This window comes from Callithrix jacchus, chromosome 7 (genome assembly GCF_049354715.1).
Source record: "Callithrix jacchus isolate 240 chromosome 7, calJac240_pri, whole genome shotgun sequence".
Classification (NCBI taxonomy): Eukaryota; Metazoa; Chordata; class Mammalia; order Primates; family Cebidae; genus Callithrix; species Callithrix jacchus.
The window spans coordinates 23765608-23792084 of NC_133508.1; the positions used below are offsets into that span (position 1 = coordinate 23765608).

General features: G+C 40.5%; 1 protein-coding gene across 12 annotated transcripts in view; it reads right to left on the reverse strand.

Annotated features, from left to right (window-relative positions):
- The window catches only part of C7H10orf67 (chromosome 7 C10orf67 homolog), a 120330-nt gene that overhangs the window by 85762 nt on the left and 8091 nt on the right, over nucleotides 1-26477 (reverse strand). For 10 of the 12 annotated variants that reach the window (XR_004745530.3, XR_004745531.3, XM_017974103.5 and 7 more), the window contains 3 exons: nucleotides 25438-25558; nucleotides 15738-15881; nucleotides 14101-14175 (listed from right to left, as the gene is read on the reverse strand). Coding sequence is in view for 10 of the 12 variants with exons in the window: in XM_017974103.5 (XP_017829592.2) it covers nucleotides 14101-14175; nucleotides 15738-15881; nucleotides 25438-25558 (340 nt within the window). In the remaining 2 variants the exon portion in view is untranslated. The remainder of the gene's footprint in view (nucleotides 1-14100; nucleotides 14176-15737; nucleotides 15882-25437; nucleotides 25559-26477) is intronic. The other 2 variants (XM_078332934.1, XM_035306951.3) reach the window with 1 other exon arrangement.

A 26477-nucleotide genomic window follows, 5' to 3' on the forward strand; every position in this document is an offset into this window, starting at 1 on the left:
TAGTGGATGCATGATGGTGTCTCATTAAAGTTTTATTTAGCTAATACCTAAGTGTTTTACACATCTATTCATGTGCTATTTGACCCCTATTTTTCTTTGGTGAATTGTCTGTTTAAATCTTTTGCCCAGTTATTGTAAATTGGGTTTTTTTGTTTATTTCATTGTAAGAGCTTATAAAATTCTGCATATAAATCCTATATCAGATATATGTTTAAAAAAAAAAATCTCACCCAGGTACCATGCTGAGAGGTGCTTGGGCCAGCCTGCATTCTGGATGAGCTCAGCCACTCTGGACTTCAGGGCAGGGAGGGCCACAATTCTTTCAAAGAACAAAAAAAGTCTCACTTTTGACTTTTCATAAAATAGTCATAAGGTCCAAATATAATGGATTCATTTTTCTTCATCTCCTGGAATATTTCTGAAGTCTCACTAGTGTTTATGGAATGACTTGGACTCTGGGAGAGAAGTAGAAAGCAGTGTGATTTTTCTTCACTGTCCCTGCAACTCTGGTCACTAGTCTCACGGTTCTCACCTTTTAGAACTTTCAGGAAGATACCATGGCTTTATTCTGTTAACTTAGTAACAACTTTAATCTTAGACAATGACAACAAAATAAAAGAAAGAAAATGAGAAGAAAGCAAAAACCAAAACCCAAGCCAAAAATTCTAGTCTAGCCAACTCCTACCCAGTAATGCTTCTGTCCCCCCACCACTCTGGCCCCCCTTACACGGGGCAGTCTGTAGTGGAGAAGGGTTGAGTCTCTCTTCCTTTTATTTCTCCAATTTGAGAGTCTCCAGTGGTCTGGAGCAGAGGAGAGGGAGAAACATTAAAGGAACAGAAACAAGTGTCAGTTGACAGTAACCTGCTGCTCTTGGTTCCCAGGAGGGTCAGTGCTGGCCTGGCCTCCTGCAGTGCCCACCATAGTAGCAGTAACTCCCTGACTTCTGTCCCAGGACCTGCCCCTCTGATGGCATCCTGTCACCTCTCAGATGGTCCTTGTCAACAGGGGTCTGCTCCATCAGCTCTCTCACTCTTCTGTAGAATTTTCCTGGCAAGTCCCATACCAATCCTCATGTTCCTCAGACCCAGGGATGCTCATCAAGCTCTCTAAGTGGTCCAAGACTCCACCCTTGCTCAGCTCGAAGGAGAAATACTCCCTTTCTTTCTCCCATTTGCAGGTCAGCACTCCATGTTGCCTGCCTTCCCCAAAGTGGACCTCTTGACCAGCCTTGTCCATTTCCAAATTCAAGATATCTCTTATATTTCCTGGAGATGGATGATGGGCTAGTACTGGCCAGTTAAGTAGCTCCACCAAGTCTTGGAATGTCCTGCAAAGAACATCCTGCTGGCACCTTTTTTTTTTAAGATAGGGTCTCGGTCTGTCACCCAGGCTGGAGTGCAGTGGCATGATCATAGCTCACTGCAGCTTCTAACTCCTGGGCTGAAGCCATCCTCCTGTCTCAGCTTCCCAAAGCACTGGAATTATAGGCAGAAACTAGCACGCCCAGCAACACCTCCCTTTTAAACAGTGTTGTGTTCTCTACTTTTGGGATTTTGAATGAAACTGAAACCCAAGAGTCCAATTTTAACATCCCATCTTAGGGTGGTTTACTAAAAAATGTATTACCCTTTAGTTCAATCCCAACCTAGTCATGTGACTACCCGTCCTTCATTGAGGTTCTTTCTGGCAACGGTCAAGTTGACAGGGGCAACAGGCATCCGGGCTTGAGGGCCTGAGTATGACAAGGTTCAATCAAGCCGCACAATTCACTTATCAAACACAGAAGTTTGAGATTCCAGATTGGGTTCAGTAACAACGTCAAAATTGCTACTGCCTGCTGTTCAAGAAAAATGTTTTTGGAATTCCAATTGTCTCATTAAGTTTCTAAAATAAAATTTCTATATTTGGTGCCACCATTCTTATTGAGGTCCAGCTGTTAGTATGCAACTAGGGAGTAATTACTCTGTGAACATTTAGATTTGACTATGGCAGTATTGGATGGGAAGCAAGCCAGCTGCTTACTTCAAAGGACAAGCCAAGAGCATGGACTCTGAGGTCAGAATGCCTGGGTTTGAATGCTACCTCTGCGCTTTAACGGCTGTGTGACTTTGGGAAAGCCACTTAACCTTTCTGTATTTAGGTTTCTATGTGTATCAAATGTGAATGACAATTATATAAAGAATAAATGAGTTAATACTTGCAAAATTCTTAGAATAGGACCCTGGACTAATATGATGTTGGATATAGAAATCATATATCAATATTATGATCAGAGGTTACTCATTTGATTTGTCTTGTTACTGGAGATATTAACTTTTATCATTTAGTTAAGATGATGTATCAACTTTCGTCACTATAAAATTAATTAATAAGTATTAAACTTACTAGTTAATACATGTTATACTCCTTAATTAATATGTATTTACTCTCAGTTAAAGTATTAATATGCATTTGTAGGGAGATATTTTAGAAAGTCTGTAAGAGAAATATTTTCCTGAAATAAATAAACGTGTTAGTTATTCACTTATTTGCTTATAACAGTGAACTCATGGATTCCTATTTTACTCAGATGGTTACAATTCATAATTATCATTATTTATTTTGATGCATGAATTTTCCCAAATTGGCCAAGTGGAATGAAGGAAGCCCCTAGCAGCTGACCCCTGTGTTCTGACATGCCTTCATCATTTTTTAGCATTTCCTTGCTTTTATGACAAAATACTTTTGGTTATGACAGAATCCTTCTTCCATTTTCCCCGTCACTGCCCTGAGTAGTTGGCTACTCCTCCAAAAAGCCCTGGTTTCTTTTAGTGTCGAATATCATTTAAATCTAAAAGCTGAATGCTAGGAGTGCTCATTGCTATAGGAGTGTCATTTCCTCTAGGCGTTCTCCCAAGACAGAACTAGGATATACATAAATGTATGTACACACTTACATATACACATTCACATACAGCTAGACACATATCTGTATCTGTGATGATTAATTTTATGCATCAACTTGGCTAGGCCATGGTACTTTTTCAAATGTCAGATGTTGCTGGCATTTTTTAGATGAGATTAATATTTAAATTGATAAAGCAAATTACCCTTCATACTTCCATCATGTGGATGGAGCTCATCCAATAGGTTGAAGGCCTTCTGAGGAAGACTGAGATTCGCTGAGGAAGAGGAGGAAATTCTGCTAGAGGACTGCCTTCGGACTCAAGCTGTAATATCAAGTCTTTCCTGGGTCTCCAGCCTGCTGGCCTGCCTTGCAAATTCCAGACTTGCCAGCCCCCATAATTGCATGAACCAATTCCTCAAAATCTCTCTCTCTTTTTTTTTTTTTTTTTTTTTGAGACGGAGTTTCGCTCTTGTTACCCAGGCTGGAGTGCAATGGTGTGATCTCGGCTCACCGCAACCTCCGCCTCCTGGGTGCAGGCGATTCTCCTGCCTCAGCCTCCTGAGTCGCTGGGATTACAGGCACGCGCCACCACGCCCAGCTAATTTTTTTTTTGTATTTTTAGTAAAGACGGGGTTTCACCATGTTGACCAGGATAGTCTCGATCTCTTGCCCTCATGATCTACCCGCCTCGGCCTCCCAAAGTGCTGGGATTACAGGTTTGAGCCACCCCACCTGGCTCAAAATCTCTTTTATCACCTCTCCTTCACCATCTCTTTTCTTTCCCTGTTTTCATTCCATCCTCCCCAAATATTCATTGTCCTTCAAGGCTCAGTATAACAATCACCTTTTCCTAAAAGTCTTCCTTAACTATTCATTCACATTGCCAGAGTTATGCACCCATTGAGTACAAACCTCTAATGTGGACTCTAATTGCTAAGTTTATTATCTCTCCTGACCACTAGATTATATATAATGAGCATAAGGACTGCTTCTGTCTCTGCTGCAAAATCAGTCAATAGATGAATGAAATGAATCAACACTTGAGTGAAAGAACAGTTAAAGACTTCAACATATGGATTGCCTTTATTCTAGGAAATTTCCCCTAGGAATTCATGATCTATTTCCAGAACCATGGTGTAGGTCAAGTTATCCTGACACTCTTCTTGATTATATTCAACACAAATTTGTCAAAAAACCTATTATGTGCCATGCATTCTGCTAGGAGAATAACACAAAGATGAGTAAGATTCATTCCCTGCTCTTCAGGAAAAGTCTAGTGGACAGATCGATATGTACTGGGTAAATGTGATACATTGCCTACATCTACTATTCAGTAGAGAAAAAGGAAGGTGAGGGGGACATTATGTGAAAATTCCAAGGAGGTGGTTAATAACTTGAGGTGAGCTTAGGGAAGCAGGTGATGGCTCAGTATGGCGGGAGGGTAAAGTTTTAGCTAAGAAGTGGAAACAGATCAAAGTGAAGAGATGTAAGGACCTTTTGAGCCATGCTAAGGCACATAAACATCCTAAAGCCACAGAGAAAACACTGAAGGATTTACACAGGGCAGGATGTGGTCAGACTTGTGTTTTGAAAGACCCCTCAGATGACTGGGCAGACAATGGACTTAATAAAGACCAAAAGGAATAAGAAGGCACCAGTCACAGGCCAGGTGAGCAATGCCGACTACCTAAATTAGTTCAGAGGCAAGATGACAAGACACAGATTTAGGAGGTAAAAACTGGCAGGATGGCCAGGTGTGGTGGCTCATGCCTGTTATCTCAGTGCTTTGGGAGGCTGAGGTGGGACGGTCGCTTGAGCCTGGGAGGCAGAGGTTGCAGGTAGCAGAGATGGTGCCACTGCACTCCAGCCTGGGTGACAGAGCAAGACCCTGTTTCGAACAACAAACACCCAAACAACAACAACAACAACAACAACAAAACTGGTAGGATTCAATGGCTCCCTAAATATGAAGGATGAATTTGTTATCTATTGCTGCATAAAAGTTTTGCCCCAAATGTAGTGGCTTAAAACACAGGTGTTTGGCCAGGCATAGTGACTCATACGTATAATCCCAGCACCTTGGGAGGCCGAGGTAGAGGATCACTTGAGGTCAGGAGTTTGATAACAGCCTGGGCAACATAGTGAGACACTATCTCTAATGAAAAAGAAAATTAAATAACACACACACACACACTCTCTCTCTCTATTATTATCTCATGGTTTCTGTTGGTCAGGAATTCAGGTAGGTCCTCTGTTTAGAGTCTCCCAGGGCTGCAATTAAGGTGGCATTCAGGGCTGTGATCTCATCCAAAGCACAACTGTGAAAGGATCTGCTTCCAAGCTCACTCAGGTTTAGAAGAATCCACTTTTTGCAGCTATAGGACTGGAGGCTTCCATTTCTTGCTGTCAGACGTGGCTACACTCAGTTCTTTGCCACATGAGTTTCCCCAACGTAGCCTCTCACTCCCTCCAAGCCAACAGAGAGACACTAGCAAGACATATGCTACCCTTTTATGCAACATAATCACATACAACTCTTCACCTTTGCTGTATTCAATTGACTAGAAGTAAAAGTTAAATAGATTTAGAAACTCGTTCACAGCTGGAAAAAAAAAAAAGTACAGGTACTTGTGTCCTTAATTGGCCTCCAGAGGGCAGCAGAGAGTCATTTATATTTGTCATGCTACAAAGTGTATACAGCAGTTCGGTGTATTTTCAACTTTCCTCCGTTCCTCCTTGTGACTAAGCCTCAGCAAACTGGGTGACCAGGATTAGGAAGGCTGTCTGACGTCATGGAGCCAAGTGACACCAACAAGCCAAAGCAAGGATTCCAACAATGACTTTAATTTCATATAAAGAATTTTTTCATAAGTCAACTAACCACAATTAAGCATATTTAACCAACATATATTTATGAAAAACTGATGAATATGAAGACTGTAATCCTTTCATGAATTTCTATACCTAGAAATATAAGACATATGGACAAAGAGTGATATTCATTATTCAGCTTTATTTTTGAACATTTGATAGACCTTAGAAATAGATCAATATCCCAGAAGTTGTGGAAGACACAAAGAACTAGAAAGCATGTGTTTTTAAATTTTGTTTTATTTTTTTGTTTGTTTGTTTATTTTGAGACAGGGTCTCACTCTGTCACCCAGGCTGGCGTGCAGTGGTGTGATCACAGCTCACTGCAGCCTTAACTTCCCAGGCTCAAGCAATACTCCCTGCTCAGCCTCCCGAGTAGCTGGGACCATAGGTGCAGGCCACCATGCCCAGCTAATCGTTTTGTATTTTTTGAGGCAGGGTCTCACCATGTTACCCTGGCTTGTCTCAAACTCCTGAGCTCAAGCAATCCACCCACTTCTGCCTCCCACAGTGCTAGGATTGCACGTATGAGCCACCATGCCTGTCCAAAAGCATGGTTTTAAAAACTACAAAATTCTGATTTATTCTCTCATTGTAAACAAGAATTTTGGATAAGACAGATTAAACACATCTTTTCTTTCTTCTAGAGACGGGGTCATGCCGTCCCTCAGGATGGAGTACAGTGGCATGATCATCCCTCACTGCTAACCTCAGACTCCTGGGTTCAAAGAGTCCTCCTACCTCAGCCTCCTCAGTAGCTAGGACTACAAGCATGTGCCACCAATGCCATCATGGGATCCTTGGGGTGTTGCTTTGCCAGCCAGAAACCTCTGTGGTCAGTGGTGCTTTTGCCTGAGTTTTGCTTGGGCCTCCTGGGCTCATTCTACCTGTTTGGCCTGGAAGGCTGTGCTTGGCTCATGCTACCAGCCTGGATCCCATGCGTGCCAAGCACGAGCCAGGCACAGAGCAACAAGGGGTGCATGAGTGAGCATGGGGCCCGGCCACTACACACAGCTAGGCATGCCAGCTGCAGTGGTGTGGGCAGCTCTAGGCACCAGCAAGGGTGCCAGCTCCCTGCAAGGCCACACCTGAACCAGGTATACCACAGGTGACTTCCACTGCTGGCACAGGAGAACACAGTGGCACCTGGAAACTTGGAGACACCAGGAACCTCAGAGCCCCAAAGAGGGTACCACAACCTTGGCTCAGGAAGCTCCTTGGGTCTGGAGTCTCCTCAGGAAGCTCCTAGGGTCCTCAAAGAGCTTCAGCTCTTCTCTTCTTCTTGCTGCCTGCAACGTGGTGAGTGAGAGGTGTGTTTCAGTCCTGTTTGTGTTACAGCTTTTTCAGTCCCACCATTTGGTGGGTCCCGAGTTCTTGTCCTACATCCAGGAAGAATGAGGTATGCAGACAACTGGAGAGTGAGTAAGGCAAAAAGGTGCTTTATTGAACAACAGTAGAGCTCTCAGAAGACTTGCAGAGGGTAGCTCCTTTCTGCAGGCAGGTCATCCTGATACCTGTTCAGCTCTCAGCTGAGAGGAGACCCACAGTGGGTAGCTCCTTTCTGCAGGCAGGTCATTCCAACCTCTGCCAGAGTCTGGATGAGTCTAGGGTTTTCATGGGCTTCAAAGGGAAAGAAGTGCATGCTGATTGGTCAATAGGAGGCCATGGGTGGGCCTGAAAAAAGCACCATAAGTTCTCACTCCAGTCTGTGGAATTGGCAGCCTGGCCCCCAGGCTTTGGGCCATCCCTGGCTTGAAGGTGGGGCTTCACTGAGGACCCACCCATTTCCACTCAGGAGCCTGTCTGCTTCCTGCTGCTGTTCATGGTGCCCAGGCTGTTTGTGCCAAGGGACACCTACAGGCCTGTGCTATGCCACCCTCAGCATCCCCTGGGCCTCCCTCCTGTGATCGTTGGCACCCAAAGTCTGGAGGGGGCTGAGGCAGCAGGGGTTGGTGTGTTAGCACCATGCCATGCACACACACACACCTGGTTAGGTCAAGATAGCACCTGGGCTTGGCCACAACTTTGCTCCAAAATCAGAGTGGGTGCCAGAAGTGAGGAGAGGCCAGGTAGCAGGAGCAGGCATTTCTGAGCCTGTGGGGGTGGGGGACTTCCCAGGCCCACAAGAGCACAGGGATGCCTGGGTCTGCAGCCGTAGCTGGGCAGCTGGAGCTGCCTTTAGGAGGTTGGGGCTCCCCCATCACCAACTCAGAAGGCAGGCATGGCTCCTGCTTGTTCCTAGCTCCTGCCATCTCAGCAGAGTGCACAGCCCTGGCCATGTCTCCCCTGCTGCAGCTGGCATCTTTGCAGCAGCTGCTCCAGACAGGCCACTGCTGCTATCAACACCAAGCTAATTTGTTATCTTTATTTTTGTAGAGATAGGGTCTTGCTATGTTGTCCAGGCTTAAATGTATTGTATGAGCTGTATGGAATTCTTAGACCAAAATTAACCAAATGGAGAAATCTGCAGCAGAATGCAGAACACTGAAAACTGGCCTTCACTTCTAGGACATTGCTAAACCAGGTAAATGTAAGCTTTGGTTTGCAACTTTTTACAGGGCACAGAGAGGAAAAAGAGCACCTGGGTCCTCCTCAGAGTGGAGGACCTCCTCCTCTTACCTTTAGATTGTAAGAGACTATAGGGCTAGACTTTCAGTGTGAGAATGAACTAGAAGTAACCACCTTGAACCCTGCGCTCACTGCCATCCTGCTGGCACCAGAATTGGTTCCTGTTTAGAAATTGGCTCTAAGGACAGGAAGAGGAAAAGCAACTCTCACTGCCAAAAAGGCCCCCAAGATACCCTCTTCTGAGAGTTTATAACCAGAAGATAGCCCACACAGTTTGCAGCCCTAGTTCATACATCTACATGGTCTAAAAAATATCTCAAGCTGAGAATTAGGCAAAGTAGACACAGACCCAGGAGACTGGCAGAAGCAAGCACAAATATTCTCCCAAGAAAGTCATTTCTATTCCAAACCTCAGACAGTTTTCATAGAAATATAAGCTCAAAGTCAAAAATCATGAAATTCAAAGTAAATGACATGTGGCCAGGTGTGGTAACTCATCCCTGTAATCCTAGCATTTTGGGAGGTCTAGGCAGGTGGACTGCTTGAGGATAGGAGTTCGAGACCAGCCTGGACAACATGGTGAAAACCCACCTCTATAAAAATACAAAAATTAGCTGGACATTGTGGCACACACCCATAATCCCAGCTACTCGGGAGGCTGAGGGGTGAGGATTACCTGATCCCAGGAGATCAAGGATGCAGTGAGCTGCAATCACCCCACTGTACTGCAGCCTGGGTGACAGAGGAAGACCTTCCCTGTCCCCCCGCTAGAAAAAGAAATGACATATGAATGAGAGCCAGCACTTATCAGACCCTCAAAAGTGGAAGATATGAAAATTTAGAAACGTAAAACATAAATCAAGCATATTTAAATATGTTTCTACAAATAGCAGAACTGAAAGTATGAGCCAAGCACAAGAGCCATAAAAAATAGGCAAAGTGTGTGTTCTAGTCATAAAAAATACAATAAGTGATATTTCAAAATGCAGTGAAAATGGACAGTAATAATAATACAGTGTTTTCAGTGGGGTTAAAATATAGCATTAGGCCAGGCACAGTAGCTCACACCTGTTATCCCAGTTGTTTGGGAGGCCAAGGTGGATGGATTGCTTGAGTACAGGAATTCGAGACCAACCTGGGAAACATGGCAAAACTGCGTCGCTACAAAAAATACAAAAATTAGCCATGCATGGTGGCATGTATCTGTGGTTACAGCTACTCAGGAGGCTGAGGTGGGAGGATTGCTTGAGCACAGGAGGTCAAGGCTCTGTCTCAATAAATAAATAAATTAATTAATTAATAAAGCATTAAAATGTAGGAGAACAATAAGATACATATTGTCTTCATTCCAAAAAATTTTTTGGTTGCTTAAATGAAAATGGGCAAGACCCTAAATAAACGTCTTACTATATCTGACTAAAAAGAAAGAGAAAACCCAAATAGCCTCATAATAATTAAGAATAAGAAATCATTGATATCAATCAATCAATCCCTCCAAGCTCAAGCTTGCTCCCCTGGAAGTTCTAAATATTTGAGGAAGAAATACTTCCAAGATTACACAAATGCTTCCGTAAACAAAATGGGGCCAACATTCCCCAATTCATTTCGTGAAGCTAGCCTAACCCCGACAGCAAAATGCAACAAGAAGAGTATAAGACAAAAAGAGAAGTACAGATCACCTCACTGATGAGTATAGATTTGCAATAGCCTAAGCAGACCAGGTGTAGTGGCTCACACCTGCAATCCCAAGACTTTAAGGGACTGAAACAGGAGAATCACTTAAGGTCAGGAGTTTGAGATCAGCCTGGGCAACATAGCAAGACCCCTGTATCTACAAAAAAGTTTTTAGCTGGACATGGTTGTGCATGCCTGTGGTCCCAGCTACTCAGAAGGTGAAGGCAGGAGGATCCCTTGAGCCCAGGAGTTTGAGGCTGCAATGAACTATGATTGCACCACTGCACTCCAGCCTGGGCAACAGAGTATGAAGGAAAAATCATATGACCTCCCATTAGGTGCATTAAGCCCCACGTTTGATAAAATTAAAAATCCATTCATGATTATTTTAAAGTCTCTTAGCCAAAAAAGTAGGCTGACAGCAAGCATTATGCATTATATTGAAAAATTATATTAATCTCCTGTAAGATCAGACATAAGATCAGGATGCTTGCTGTCACCACTTTTCTTCACATTGTACTTGAAGCACAACCCACACAGTAAACAAAAATGAATGATTACATGGTTATGAAAAATCAAATGACAAAAAGATAATTATTCTCAATTGTATAACTGTTTACATAGAAAGCACCTAAGAGTCTATAGAAAAATTATTAAAATAGGCCGGGCGCGGTGGCTCAAGCCTGTAATCCCAGCACTTTGGGAGGCTGAGGTGGGTGATCACGAGGTCAAGAGATCGAGACCATCCTGGTCAACATGGTGAAACCCCGTCTCTACTAAAGATACAAAAAATTAGCTGGGCATGGTGGTGTGTGCCTGTAATCCCAGCTACTCAGGAGGCTGAGGCAGAAGAACTGCCTGAACCCAGGAGGCGGAGGTTGCGGTGAGCCGAGATCGCGCCGTTGCACTCCAGCCTGGGTAACAAGAGCGAAACTCCGTCTCAAAAAAAAAAAAAAAAAGAAAAATTATTAAAATAAACACGAAAATTTATCAAGATTTTTGGTTACAAACTCAATATATATAAAACTGCTACAGACAATACTCATCTTCCCTCTTTCCTCTCTTTCTTTCTTCCATCTTCTTCCATTACATATTACTTAGGCCAGCATAGTGACTCATGGTTGTAATCCTAGGACTCTGGAATGCTGAGGCAGGAGGATTACTTGAGGACAGGAGTTCAAGACCAGCCTGGACAACATAGCAAGATTCCATTTCTATTATATATATATATATATTAAATTAACTGGGTGTGCTGGCACATACCTGTTGTCTCAGCTACTCAGGAGGCTGAGGCAAGAGAATCACTTGAGTCCAGAAGTTCAAGGCTACCGTGAGCTATGAGCACACCCTACATTCTAGCTTGGGAGACAGTGAGACCCTTGTCTCTAAAAAAAAAAAAGACTCAAAAGTAAAAAACAAAACAAAGAAAAACACAAATTCAATGAGTCAGGAATTAGTAGAAGCATAGCAGGGATGGCTTAGCTCTCTTCTGTCAGACCTGCGACCTCACACAAAAAAGATTCTACATGGCTGGCAGCTGGAGTCATCTGGAGGCTTCTCCACTCATATTTTTGACTCGTGGGCTGGGACGACTCGAAGGCTGGGCTCAGATAAGCCTGGAGACCCAGTACCTACATGCAGATCTCCCGTATGGCATGCGTTTTTGTCAGCATGGTAGCTGAATTCAGAGGGACAATCCAGAGGACAAACATTCGGAGAGTAGAAGGATGAAGTATAAGACTTCTTTTGACCTTGACTTAGAAATCTCACGACTTCACTTCCTCCACATTCTGTGCTTATCAACAGGTCACTAAGGCCAGCCCTGATTCAAGGGAGGAGAATCAGACTCCACCTCTTGATGGGAGAGAAGTGAGGTGACATTGCACAAGAGCAGGTAAGTAGGAGACAGTGTCACAGGTACCTTTGGAAACAGTCTGGCACAGAGTCACAGAGATTTAGCAGAGCAATCGGTCCTGGGATGTCTTCAGCTCCTAGTAACCGAAAAGCTGACACTGAGGGGTTGTCTTCTCATAAATAACGGGCCAGAGGCAGGGCAAGTCCAGAGTTACTCATAATAATCAAGAGTGAGAAATGACTGCTATCAATCGATCAATCCCTCCAGGCCCAAGCTTGCTCCCCGGCAGTTCTAAATATTTAAGGAAGAAATACTTCCAAGATTACACAAATGCTTCCGGTAAACGAACTGGAGCTAACATTCCCCAATTCATTTCGTGGAGCTGGCAGCTGCCTGCTTCTCATCTGTCCACCTTGCTACCTCAGCACATCCAGAGGATCTCAGTCTTGGTTTCACAGTGTCCACAGCAATTCCAAGCATCAGAAGGAGACATAAAATGTCAGCAAAGAAAAAGAAAGGGTTTCCCATAAGACCCTTTTTTTCCCTTTCCAACTTTGTTTTAGGTTCAGAGGGTACATGTGCAGGTTTGTGACATGGGTAAATTGCATGTCACAGGGGTTTGGTATACAGATTATTTCGTCACCTAGGTAATAAGCATAGTAACTGATAGGTAGTTTTTTGATCCTCACTCTCCTCACACTCTTCAGCCCCAAGTAGGCCCAGTGTCTCTTGTTCCCTTCTTAGTGTCCATGTACTCAATGTTTAGCTCCCACTTAGAAGTAAGAACATGCAGTGTTTGGTTTTCTGTTCCTGTATTAATTTGCTTAGGATAGTGGTCTCTAGCTCCATCCATGTTGCTGCAAAACACATGATTTTATTCTTTATTATGGCTGCCTAATATTCCACAGTGTATATGTACCACATTTTTTTTTTTATCTAGTCCACCGTTCATGGTCATCTAGGTTGATTTCATGTCTCTGCTATTGTGAACAGTGCTGCAATAAACATATACATGCATCTTTATGGTAGAATGATTTATCTTTCTTCTGATATATACCCAGCAAAGGAATGGCTTGGTCAAATGGTAGTTCTGTTTTAACTTCTTTGAGAAATCTCCAGATTGCTTTCCACAGTGGCTGAAATAACTTATATTCCCATCATAAACCAGTGTTCCCTTTACTCTGAGACCTCACCAGCATCTGCTATTTTTTTTGATGTTTTAAGAGTAATCATTCTGACCGGTGTGAGGTGATACCTTTATGAGTCCCTTTTACTTAGGAAGAACAACCTCCCCCAGAATCTCACAGCCAGCTCACCTTCAGTCTCATTGGCTGGGGACCTGACTTTGCCTATGCCTGTGCTATAGCTGAAAAGGCAGCTGGAAGAGGAAGAATCTAGCATTTTGGCTTCTATAGTTGGAAGTGCCTCTGTGAATAAGAAGCAGTGAGGAAAATGACATCTGAGCAGGCAGTACCACTGTCTGCCACAGGTACAGGCGACCATTCATGCATTTAACAATCAGTAGCTGGTTGTTAATTTTGTAGCAGGCACAGCGCTAAAGGCAGGGCCACAGCAGAGAGTAACACAGAGGACATCTTAAGGTTGACAGTCTGGCATGGAACACAGACACTTCGCAAGCAATTACATCATTAAATACAAATGTGTTGTGTGCTATGAAAAGAAGCTTGCAAACAGTGCCCAAAAAGAAGTATGCAAAAAATTTATTTACGGAAGTATACTGAAATGCAAGGTGAGAATATGGTTACAAACGCTAAAAGAAGCACAAGATCTCTGCTGTGGCCAAAAAAAGCAACAAAAAGTAGGAATTTTCCCATCGTGAAGGAGAATGAAGTATGTGTTTGGAAGACAGAAATGTTCCTGTCCTTGGAAAAGTTAACCCACCAAGGGTCAGAAACCACTCACTGGAGTTGACTACAGATTCTCTCCACTCTCTCAGGATCGTCTGACCTTCATCTTTTCAGGTATGCCCAGCAAATAAACTTTGGATTACTTTGGTACATGCCCAGGTGTCCTGAATACCAGATTAGAATTTTCCAGTTTCTGGAAAGCGTTTTAACGTGAGCATAAACAGTCCTAGGCCTGATCCCTCTAAGGTGACCTGAATTGAGGAATCAGACTTGCAAAACTGGAAACAAGACTGGGAAGCCAAGGTGACCCCCACTCTGCACACAACAGCTGAAGTTAGCCTTGCCCACAGCGACGCCACCAAAACCAAAAACTCACCCGGTACATCCCTTTGATAACAGCGATGGCGTCGGCTAACTGCTGATTGAAGGATTTTCTCATCTTATCCTCATTCTGCAAATAAAAATAAATGCGATAAGCACCGTAATGTATTTCCAAATATGACCCACACCTACTAGGGAGGGACTCATAGTAAAAAAACATCATCTGAATCATCACAATCTCTTGAAAACTTCAATTCACAATCATTTCTCCCACCCTGCAGCTATTATGACACATTTGACTTTTACTTACACTCAACCAAAAGCAATAGAGAGATCATATGGATAAAATACATACAGATAATTTGAACACTTCATTTTGCGCTTGAGTAAAGTCTTTTAGTGCCTTCCTAGAATATTTTTAAAAGTAGTAAAATCTGTTTGTGATGCCTATCTTCTAGTCCTTGTATGTTTTGAATGGAATATGCTCATGAAAAGAAATCTATAGTGCCAATCTGTAAACTAGAGTTATTTTCTGATTAATCAAATAATTTGATTACATCTGTTTAGATTAACAATAGAAGTGCATTTAAAAAAAATACCTGTGATTCTGACATCAATTCTGATTTCAGCATGGAGTATAAACAACAAATAGGCTTTATCCTTTTCTAAAATACTTTATCTTTACATATATTTTGTAGAGATGCGGTACTGATGTATTTCCCAGGTTGATCTTGAGCTCCTGGGCTCAGTTGATCCTCCTGCCTCAACCTTCCAAAGTGCTGGGACTACAGGCCTGAGCCATCGCCTCCCAGCCTCAAATAGGCTTCAGAGTTAGATAGGATTGAATTTAAATATCCTCGTGCCCTTCACTATCTGTCTGACCTTAAGTAAGTTACTTAACATTGGCAAGCTGTTTCTTTATCTGTAAATCATGGACAGTAGGATTTCCATTTTAACATTTTGAGAGATTTAAAGAGTAAATATATTTTAAAGGCTTAGCATGGTACTTAGTATGGTGTGGCCAGCAAAAGATGTTTTTTTGTTTGTTTGTTTTTAAGGCACAGAAATAATAGTAATGTCTGTTTTGTTTTTGTTTTTCTGAGATGGAAGTGTCACCTTGTCACCCAGGCTAGAGTGCAGTGATGTGATCATAGCTCACTGAAGCCTTGAACTCCTGGGCTCAAGTGATTCCCCTGTCTCAGACTCCTAAGTAGCTGGGAATGACAGGCCTGCAACATCACATCTGGCTCATGTTTTTATTCTTTGTAAAGACAAGGTCTCACTATGTTGCCCAAGCTGGTCTTGAACTCCCAGCTTCAAGCCAGCCTCCCACCGTGGCTTCCCAAAGTGGTAGGATTAGAGGCATGTGTGCTTGGCCTCTCCTCTTTTTTAACTGGTGACCTTGAACAAGTTAATCGGCCTTTCTGTGCCTCAGTTTTCTCATCTGTAGAAGAGGGAAAATAATTGTGCCTACTTCATAAGGTAACTGTAAGAATTAAACGAGTTCATATGCCAAGTACTTACACAAGTCCCTGACATATAGCGAAGCTCTGTGTATTATTTACCATGTGACATGCAGGTAATACAAATTGAACTGCCCTCATGAGTCACTAAATTCTAAACTGCACTGCATACACATCTAAGCCCAGTATCAATCCACCATAAAAACAAAAGAAATAAGAGAACGTTTACCTGTTGATAATGCTTTTCAATTTCTAGGATCCTATCATGTAGAATGTTGAAGAGACGCAAAGATTCCTCTTTTAGTCGATCCTCAAACTTTAACTGAATCGATTGTTTGAGGAACCCAAAATCCACCTGGAGGGATTTCATCATCTAAAAATGGAAAACAGTATCCTTAGCAAACTAATGCAGGAACAAAAACCAAATGCTGCATGTTGTCACTTAGTAAGTGGGAGCGAAATAATGAGAACTCATCATTTCGGATGGGAACAACACACACTGGCACCTACTTGAGGGTGATGAGTGGGAGGAGGGGGAGGACCAGGGAAAATAACTCATGGGAGTTAGCAACTGAGTGATGAAATAATCTGTACAACAAACCCCTGTGACGTGAGTTCACGTATGTAACAAACCTTCATATGTATCCCTGAACCTAAAATAAAAGTTAAAAAAGAAATACAAACAATTTTAAAAAATGGAAAAATATACATTATTATAGAGAGTATATCTGTGTAAAAACTCCAGTGCATTCTCTGATTCTGGACATACAAGCTGCGTTTCTGGTCAGAGGTCTGTCCTGATGTTTATGATGATTGTATGCACTGCAGGATTCCAGTAATTCCATCCTAGGTGGCCAGGCTTTCAAAGTGACAATTAATTTGCCAAACTAAGAAATACTGATGGAGTAAAAGACAAGAGTGTCTTAGCAGTTTCTTCTCACACAGAAGAAAATATCTGTGCTAATGTTGGCCTTCTGTCCTATCTCAAAAGGTAAGTTCTCAAGATGTGGACTTCAGATCAGAAAAGATAGGCAAGAATCATCACTTGCTGAGACTCTACTAGCACAAGCATTTAAATACATAACCAGCATGTTGACTAAGAACTATTTGTAACAATCGAAACACAATGTATTTTTATCTACTTCCATCTATTTCAAAGTATTCACTAAGGCTCCTACCTGTAATCTCAACACTTTGGGAGGGTAAGGTGGGTGAATCAGTTGAGCCCAGGAGTTTGAAACCAGCCTGGACAATATAGTGAGACTCCGTCTCTTCAAAAAAGTAAAAAAAGGAAAAAAGAGAGATCTAAAAATAAATGTATTCTCTAGGTAATCTTCCCCTGCTCTGAATGCAAACTAGAAAATCCCGTGACTTTTCTATTCATTCTTGGGAACAGAGTCTTACCATCGCTACAAATACAGCCTCAGAGTAGCATTTAGAATATAACTACTGGGTTAGGTGGCTCATGCCTGTAATTCCAGCACTTTGGGAAGCCAAGGTAGGCAGATCACCTGAAGTCAGGAGTTTGAGGCCAACCTGGCTGACATGGTGAAACCCCATCTCCACTAAAAACACAAAAAATTAGCCAGACGTGGCAGTGTGCCCCTGTAATCCCAGTCACTTGGGAGCTTGAACCCAGGAGGTGGAGGTTGTAGTGAGCCAAGATGGCACCACTGTACTCCAGCCTGGGCAACAGCAAGACTCCGTCTCAAAAACAAACAAACATATATATATATATATGTATATGGAGTTAAAATGCTTCCAACTTCATTCATAAGACTTTTCCCTGTACTCCAAGCTGAGGGTAATGAAAAAGAGTGTGATTTTTCCTTGAGCTCTCTCTTCCCACCTCCTCCCCAGCACCCGAGTGGCTGTATCTCCACCAGGATATATAGATATGCTTATATAAAAGGCAGCAGGGATAGAAGAGCAAAGATGTTCCTACCTGGTGGGATGTTCCCACCTGCTGGGTGGCTTCCCTATGGTGTTACAGGGCAGGATAACTAACTTCTCTTCCCTTGGGCACGGATGTAGCTTCTCTAGAGATTCTGACTGCTGGGACCCTCTCCTTTGTAGATATATCTTGACCTAAGCAGATGCTTCTGTACTCTGAGTGGTCACTTGCTGCTCCTTCCTCAAGTTTTGTGAATCTGGAGTTCACCTCTTTCTTCTCCCTGCTGTTGGTGGTCCTTTGTTCTTCCAGATCACTCTACTGGACAGAACCCAAAATGACTCCACACTGGTTTTTTTTCTCTCTCTCTCAGGGCCACATATGGTTTACAGGAAACAATTATACAACCTTTACCCCAATAACTCTAGAAGTGCAGACTGATCCCAAACAAGCCATTCTATCTTCTAATCACAGCCCCATTTAGTGTCCTCAAGCACGAATCAAGCACCAGTCTGTTGGGTCTTCTAATAGCAGCAAATACATTCAAGCTCCACTGAAGCCTACCTTTCTAGCTTTGAGTCTAGGAGGAATGTTTCTGCATCCCTCTCCCGTGAGAACCATGGCAATAGTTCGCTCTAAAGACGCCGCTTCCGCAGTTTTTTTCTCTTCGCTCCCTGACCTTCTTTATTGTCCTTGATCTGATTCACAAGCTGAGGCACTCATCTACTGTGAAACATTCCCCTTGCAAAATCTGCAAATGGTTTCTAACTCACAGTTAATTTGGAACTTGATGCCTGGTGTACTGGCATCCTGGGAAGAATTTCATTTTAGTGTTCTCAAAATATATAGAAGATTTTATTTTACAGGCAAGAATACCTTTGAGAAGTTAAGTGACAGTGTTTGGGTGGGGATCCTGGAAAAGAAAAAAAAAATCAAAAGGGGGAACTCTAAAATCACTGTTAAAAACTTGGAACAAGCCAGGCACAGTGGCTTATGTGTATAATCCCAGCACTTCGGGAAGCCGAGGAGGAAGGATCACTTGAAGCCAGCAGTTTAAGACAAACCTGAGCAGTATAGTGAGACCTGTCTCTACAAAAAATTTAAAAAATAGCCCTGCATGGTGACGCGTATCTGTAGTCCCAGCTACCTGGGAAGCTGAGGCAGAAGGATCACTTGAGCCTAGGAGTTTGGGGCTGCTGTGAGCTATGATTGTGCTACTGCACTCCACCCTGGGCAACAGAGGGAAACCCTGTCTCATAAACAAACAAGCAAACAAAACAAAAACTACCTCTGAACAAATCTCTAGCTCAACCCTGAAAGATACATACATGGGGCAGACTGCAAATATCCCAGCTAGAAATAATAGAACAAAACCAAGATTTGGACTGCTAAAAAAAATAATTTTTTATTCTAATCCAAACAAGTTAATTGTGTGCTAAAAAAAAAAAAATCTCAATAGCCTTTAGGGGAATATATCAAAACCCAGGGCATAACATCCACGCTGTCTACAATATAATCCAAATTACTGGATATACAAAAACCAGGAAAATGTAATTCAGTCTTAAGAAAATAATGATTAAAACCAATTCCAATATTACCAAAATGTCAGAATTGCCAGACAAAGATTTTGAAGCAGTTATTATAACTATGCATGATAAGGTAAAGAAAAATACGCTGCAATAAATAAAAAAAGGAAATATCAACAGACAAACAGAAAATTTTCATAAGGAAAACAAAATCCAGAGTTGAAAAATACAATATCCGAAATTAAAACTTCACTGAAAGAACTTAATAGAACAAAGACAGCAGAAAAAACTATGTGAACTTGAAGATGTGTCAAAAAGCAGAAAGAAAAAAGATTTAAAAAATTTTACAAAACAGACACTTTAGGGACTCGTGAGTTAATAACAAGAAGTCTAATATACAAGTAATTGGAATTGCAGAAGGAGAGGATAGAAAACGTGGGGAAAACAAATATTTGAAGATACATTTAGCGGCTCCAAGTCTCCCAAATCTGGTAAGACGTGCAGATTGCAGATGCTTAATTTATTTATCCAAGCCGGGTAAATACATCAAAACCACACCTAGGTACATAATAATCAAGCTGTCGAAAACCAAAGATTAAAAGAAAATGTTGAAAGCAGACAGAAAAGAAACAGCTACATACAGGGGAATAACATTTGAAATGACTAATAACAGCTATTTTCTTAGACACTATTAATGCCTGCAGAGCAATTGTAAAGTGAGGGAAAAAAACACAACTTGTCAACCCGGAATTCTATATTCAATGTAAAAACATTTTAAATAAAGAAAACAGAATTAGGTGCCAAATACCTACAGTATGAGAATAGCTAAAGAAAGTGTTTTGGGCTAAAGAGAAATAATATGTGCTGGATTTTCCAGCTAGATCTTGTGGAAAAATAAAGAGCAAAGGAAACAGTAAGTATCTTGGTACAGATAAATTACCAGCTTTTCCTCTTATTAGCTTAAAATTTATAGCACTATTTAAAGCAAACACTTTGAGTTTATAATATAGGTATAATAAATACATATGATACTCATAGCAGAAAAGACGGGAGGGTGGGAAACAGTTGCAAGGTTATTGCATTTTACATGAAGTTGTACAATATTTTTGCTAAGTACACTATAATCCTTGCTGAGCAAAGGATCAAAAGATTGTTAGAAATAATAAAAATTAAACTCAGAAAGAAGTACTGAGATATGGGAAAGAATGATGAGCAAAGAAATTGGTAAATGTGAGCAAATATTAAAAAGCATTAATTGCATAAAACATTATGAACTGTTAACTGCAAAAATATTAGGATAGAACAACTGAAATACTCGATAATAATGATATAAAAGACGGAAGGACATGATTAGAGATAAAGGTTCTACATTTCTTGTTTTGTTTGGTAGAAATGACAAATCCTAGTCCACTGTTAATGTACAAACTTGAGGATAATCATTAAAAGAATAAAGATAAAATAATTATTAGTAGAGGAGAGAATAGAAACTAAAGAAAAGTTATCAATACAATGGAAAGTAGGGAAGGAGAAAAAAGGTATAGAAAAAAGATAAAGAAAAATTTTAAAAGAAGTGTCAGGAAAATAAAAACGTATCAGTAGTCACAATACTAAGAACAAAACAGCTATTAAAAGGGATTATTAGACTGGATTTTTCAAAACTATATACAATTTATAGGCTATATATATACATATATATGTCTATTCAAAACTATATACAATTCAAAACTATATACAATTTATATATATATACATATATATCCTATAAATTGTATATAGTTTTGAAAAAAAAATATATATATATGACACAACACAGAAATAATGTCAGTGTAGAAATGAGAAAGATTTACCAGGTAAATACTAGCCCAAAGAATGTTGATACAGATAAATTAACATTGACAAAAACAGACAATATGGCAAAAGCCTTCATATAGAAAGTATTTTTAAATCCAACAATTAACAAATACATATTGTTTTAAATTTCCTGGCCAGGCATGGTGGCTCACGCCTGTAATCCTAGCACTTTGGGAGGTTGAGGGGTGTGTATCACTAGGTCAGGAGTTTGAGACCAGCCTGGCCAACATGGTGAAACCCTGTCTCTACTAAAAATACAAAAATTAGTCAGGGGTGGTGGTACACACCTGTAATCCCAGCTACTCGGGAGGCTGAGGCAGGAGAATTGCTTGAACCTGGGAGGCAGAGGTTGCAGTGAGCTGAGATTTTACCATTGCACTCCAGCCTGGGTGACAGAGCAAGACTCCATCTCAGAAACAAGAAAAACTACCGAATAATGTGTCTCACAAGGTCTGTGTTCTCCAACAATAAAGCATTGAATTTAAAAATCAGCAACATAAAAATATTCTAAAAAGCATGTTTGAAAATTTAATAACCTTCTTATTATGCAGATGAATAAATGAAATGAACAAACAAATGAAAAATTTGAGTGTTTACATTTAAATACTAATAAAAATACTGTATTTTATAGTTTGTGGAAGCTAAAAATGTAGTTAGTGGAAAATGTGTAGTTTAATGCCTATAAAAGAGAATAAAGCCTCAAAATCTACAATCTATAGGCATTGGTAGCTGTCAGCCCAATCTTCAGTACCATGGTACTTCCTTACTGATGGAAACATGACATTGTTCAGGGCAGCCATGTGCATAGCTAAAATAACTTCTTTGCAGCTCCTTATAGTTCAAGGGGTCATGTGATACAGATACAGCCAATGAAACATATGGCAAGGGTTTCTATGGAAAGTTTTTGCTTTCCTAAGATAGCTACCACTCCTCCCTACTTCTCCCGTATTCTCCTTCCTGTATGAAAAGCAGATGGAGGCTGGAAGGGAAGCAGCCATTTTGCTAATGTATCAGAACTAGAGCAACAAAAGCCAGGCACTAATAGTGGAGATGTGAGAAGATAAAATGAATGTACATCACATGATCAGAAAGCCACTACCCTAACCCTGGATTCTCTAACTCCACACCTCTTGATATTTTATGAAGCCAAGCAGTTGGTTTTTTCTAAACATGGAGCTATACGCTATCTTAATTGATACCCAGATCCAACTCAAGAAATTAAAAGAAGAAAAACAAGTCAGGCACAGTGGCTCACACCTATAATCCTAGCACTTTGAGAGGCTGAGGCAGGAGGATCTCTTAAGCTCAGAAGGTTGAGGTCAGCCTGGGCAACACAGTGAGACCCTACTTCTCTAACAAATTAAAAAAATTAGCCAGGTGTGGTGGCACATGCCTGTAGTTCCAGTTACTCAGGCAGCTGAGGCAGGAGGATCGCTTGAGACCAGGAAGCCAAGCTGCAGTGAGCCGTGACTCTGCCACTACACCCCAGCCTGGGAAACAGAGTGGACCCTGTCTCATAAAAAAACAAAACAAAACAACAAAAAAAGAAAAACAGAGTAAACACAAAGAAAGGAGAAGAAATAAAATAATAAATATAATAAAATAAATGTATGAACTAGAAAATAAAGATACAATAGAGAGGATTAATACACCCTAAAATTGGGAGTCTGCAAAAAGCTAATAAAATAGACAACTCTGCCAAGAGTCACTAAGAAAAAAGAAAGGAGATATGTAGACAATATTCAACATTTAAAAAGGAATATAACTACAGATACGATAAATACTTAAAAATAATGAGAGAATGCAATAAACATTATACCAATAATTTGAAGATTTAACAAAAATAAATACTTTTGTAGCAAAACATAACATCAAAACTGACCCAGAATATTTAAGACAACAGTAATACATACATAACAAAATAACAGTAGTAATAAAAATAAGCATAGTTTTACATGCAAGTTCTAACAAATATTGAAGAAATAGATACTCTCAATCTTATGTGAACTATTCCAGAGAATAGACTAGGAAACTTCTCATCTTATGAGGATATTGTGACCTTGGTACTAAGATTGAACAACAATAGTATAAGAAAAGAGTTATTATACGGTATAGCTTGGACAACATAGCAAGACCCTATCTCTACCAAAACTTTAAAAATTAGCTGGGCAAGGCTGTACATTCCCATAATCCTGGTTACTTAGGAGGCTGCAGTGGGAGAATTGCTTGTGTCCAGGAGTTCAAGGTCACAGTGCGTTATGATTTTCACTGCACTTCAGCCTGGGCAACAGAGCAAGACCCTGTTTTTTTTTTTAAAAAAAAAAAAAAGGAAAGGAAAGAAAAAAGAAAAAATTATAGGGAAATCTCACTTAAAACAGATGAAAATAAATCCTCAATAAAATAGTAGCAAATAATGCAGAAATGCAAAAAGAAATATTATGATCCAGTTGGGTTTATTTCAGGAAGTCAAGGATGGTTTACTACTCTCAAAACAAAAACAAAAAACCCCCCAAATTTTACCACATCATCAGATAAAGGAGAAAAGCCATATGACTGCATGATCATCTCAATAAGTCCCTGAAAAGTATTCAAGACCAGTCTTTCATAATTTTAAAAAAGACTTTATTAATTAGAAATAGACGACCTCCTTAATCTGATTTAACATTTGCATCAGGTTTTGGTTCAGCTATAACAAAAAGTCCAAATAGCCAGGTGTGGTTGGGAATAGCCTGCATTCCCAACACTTTGGGAGGCCAAGGCAGCCGGATCACTCAAGGCCAGGGGTTTGGGACCAGCCTGGGCAACATATTAAGACCCTGTCTTTACAAAAGTATAGAAAATAACTAGCCAGCTGTGGTGGTATACACCCGTAGTCCCAGTTACTAAGTAGGCTGAGGCGGGAGAATCACTCAAGCCCAGGAAGTTGAGGCTGTTGTCACCTACGATACCGTCACTACACTCCAGCCTAGGTGACAGAGTGAGACCCTGTCTCAAAAAAAAAAAAAAAAAAACTAAATAACAGAAGCATAAATGAGAAATAATTTATCTCCCTAGAAAGCTACCTAGGCAATCAATGGATAAAATAATCTAAGATTCTTCCATCTTATGACTCTTTTGTAAACTATTTCAACCTCATGGTCCAAACGGTAGAATCCATGCTCTAGCCAAAGAAATAAGGAAAGGAAGGAAGGAAGGAAGGAAGGAAGGGAGGGAGGGAGGGAGGGAGGGAGGGAGGGAGGGAAGGAAGGGGAGGGAGGGGAGGAAGGGGAGGGAGGGGAGGGAGAGAGGGAGGGAGGGAGGGAATGAGGGAAGGAGGGAGGGAAGAAGCAGGGAAGGAAGGAGGAATGAAGGGAGAAGTGACAGAGGGTGCATTGAACTCTCTCAAAGAAGTCTCCCCAGAGCTGCCACAGACCTTTTCCATCTGACCAGAACATGGTCATTTGGACACACTTAGTTACAAAATAATAAAATGCTTCTGAAAGTATAAAAGGAGACAATACATTGGCAAATATGTAGGTAAGAGACGTCCTCAAAAGTTACTAGCGGGAGTGTAAATTGGTACAATCCCTATGCAGGGCAATTTGGCAATATCCTTCAAAATGACTAACGCATACATCCTCTGACTCAGAAATTCCACTTTTAAGAATTTACATCACAGATTTACTGGCATATGAGTATGTGCTGTGGTGGATTATTCATCACAGTAAAATATTAGAAATGACCAAAATGTCCATCAATATGGAAAGCTAAATATATGATGTATATTTTGTGATGTAATATACTTGTGAAATAAATAAGAAAATTCTTTTATGTGTCAATATGGAACAACTTCCAAATGTCAAAATAAAATCAAGGTAGACAAGAGTATTAATAGTGGGATGCTACCTCATGTAACAGCTTTATTGATTAGGGTTTTTAATAATAACTCTTGAGCTCCAAAGTACATGCAATACTATATTTCTTTACAATAAAAAAAGATCCAGCCAGGCAAGATGGCTCGTGCCTGTGATGCCAGTACTTTGGGAGGCTGAGGTGGGTGGACTGCTTGAGCCCAGGAGTTCAAGACCGGCCTGAAAAACATGACAAAATCCCACCTCTACAAAAAATACAAAACAATTAGCTGGGTGCATCTGTAGTCCCAGCTACTTGTGAGGCTGAAGTGGGAGGATCACCTGGGCCCTGGAGGTAGAAGCTGCAGTGAGCTATGACCACACCTCTCCACTCCAGCCTAGGTGACAGAGTAAGACACTGTCTCAAAAAAAAAAAAAAAAAAAAAATCAAAATATAATAAAATGTTAACATTTGACAAAGTTGGATGATGGGTTACACAGTTATTCATTATATTATTCCCTACATTTATCTATCTATATGCAAAAATGTTTGATAATTTTTTAAAGTATCATAAATAGAAAATGTTCACAGATTTCAAAAGTATTCCAGAGTATCAAAATACTTTACTAAACAAATTAACTTATGTAAGCATGATATAAATATTTGTAGCCTATATTAATAATTTTTAAAGCACAACTATTATTCAGCTGTTGCTCAATGATGCTAGTATTTTAAAAATCTTAATTATTTCACTTCTGTCTATGAAAGAAACATGAAGGCAATTAATGCCAAAAATTATCTCAGAAGTTTCAAATTAAATTCAGATTTACCTGTTGTAACTTTTGTGTAGATGAACTCAACTCATTTATTGACAATATTTCACTGGCATCGGTTTGAGTAGCATGGTCTGTGTTGAAAAAGCCAACCTTTAAATCATCTGAAATATTAAGTCTGAAAACAAAAGAAATTAAATGTGCTTTGTGTCATAGGTATTTTCTAAGAAATAGATGTTAGTGTGTACTTTTTTTTGCATAAATCATATCGTATTTTAAGCATTCTAAGAGGTTAGTGAGGTGAGGAAAACTCTGAATTGGCTCTGGAGCTAAGGAGGATAATGAGATTATCCAACTCCCTGGACTGGGGCATATTGCTCTACTGATACTCATCTGATTTCCACTTTTCTAAGATATGATCAATTTATATAACTGCTTTTAATATCTTTTGTACTGTTCCTACCTGTGCTACTGCTGGAAATAATTCTAGATTATTTACGGGCCTATTCAGCAGAAACCCTTTAAGACAGTGGTTCTCAAAGTATGGTCTGAGGACCCCTGGGGTTCTGCGACATTCTTTTAGAATATCAATGAGATCAAACTAATTTTATAATAATATTAAGATTTTATTTGTCTTTTTTACTATCATTTGCTCACAAATGTTCAGTGGAGTTTTCCTGAGGCTATAGATTACACAGAAGCAGCTATGAGAATTGAGCTCTCTTCCATTTAGCCAGGCATGGAAAAGCTTGGCAAAAATGTAACACAGTGACACTCTTCCCTTGAAAGGTTTTGTTTTAAAACAATATAGTTAGTTTTTTCTTTAAAATAGTCTATTTCCAGCTACTCGAGAGGCTGAGGCAGGAGGACTGTTTGAGCCCAGAAGGTTGAGGCTGCAGTGAGCTGTGAACGTACCACCACATTCCAGCCTCGGCAACAGAGAAAGAAGCTGTCTCAAAAAAAACAAAAACAAAAACAAAAAACAAAAAAAACCAAAATAAATGAAATATGGTATTTATATCAACACACACCTGGTTTATCCTTATTTTAAATGAATCAATTTAAATATATTTTAAATTTCCAATCTGGCAACTATC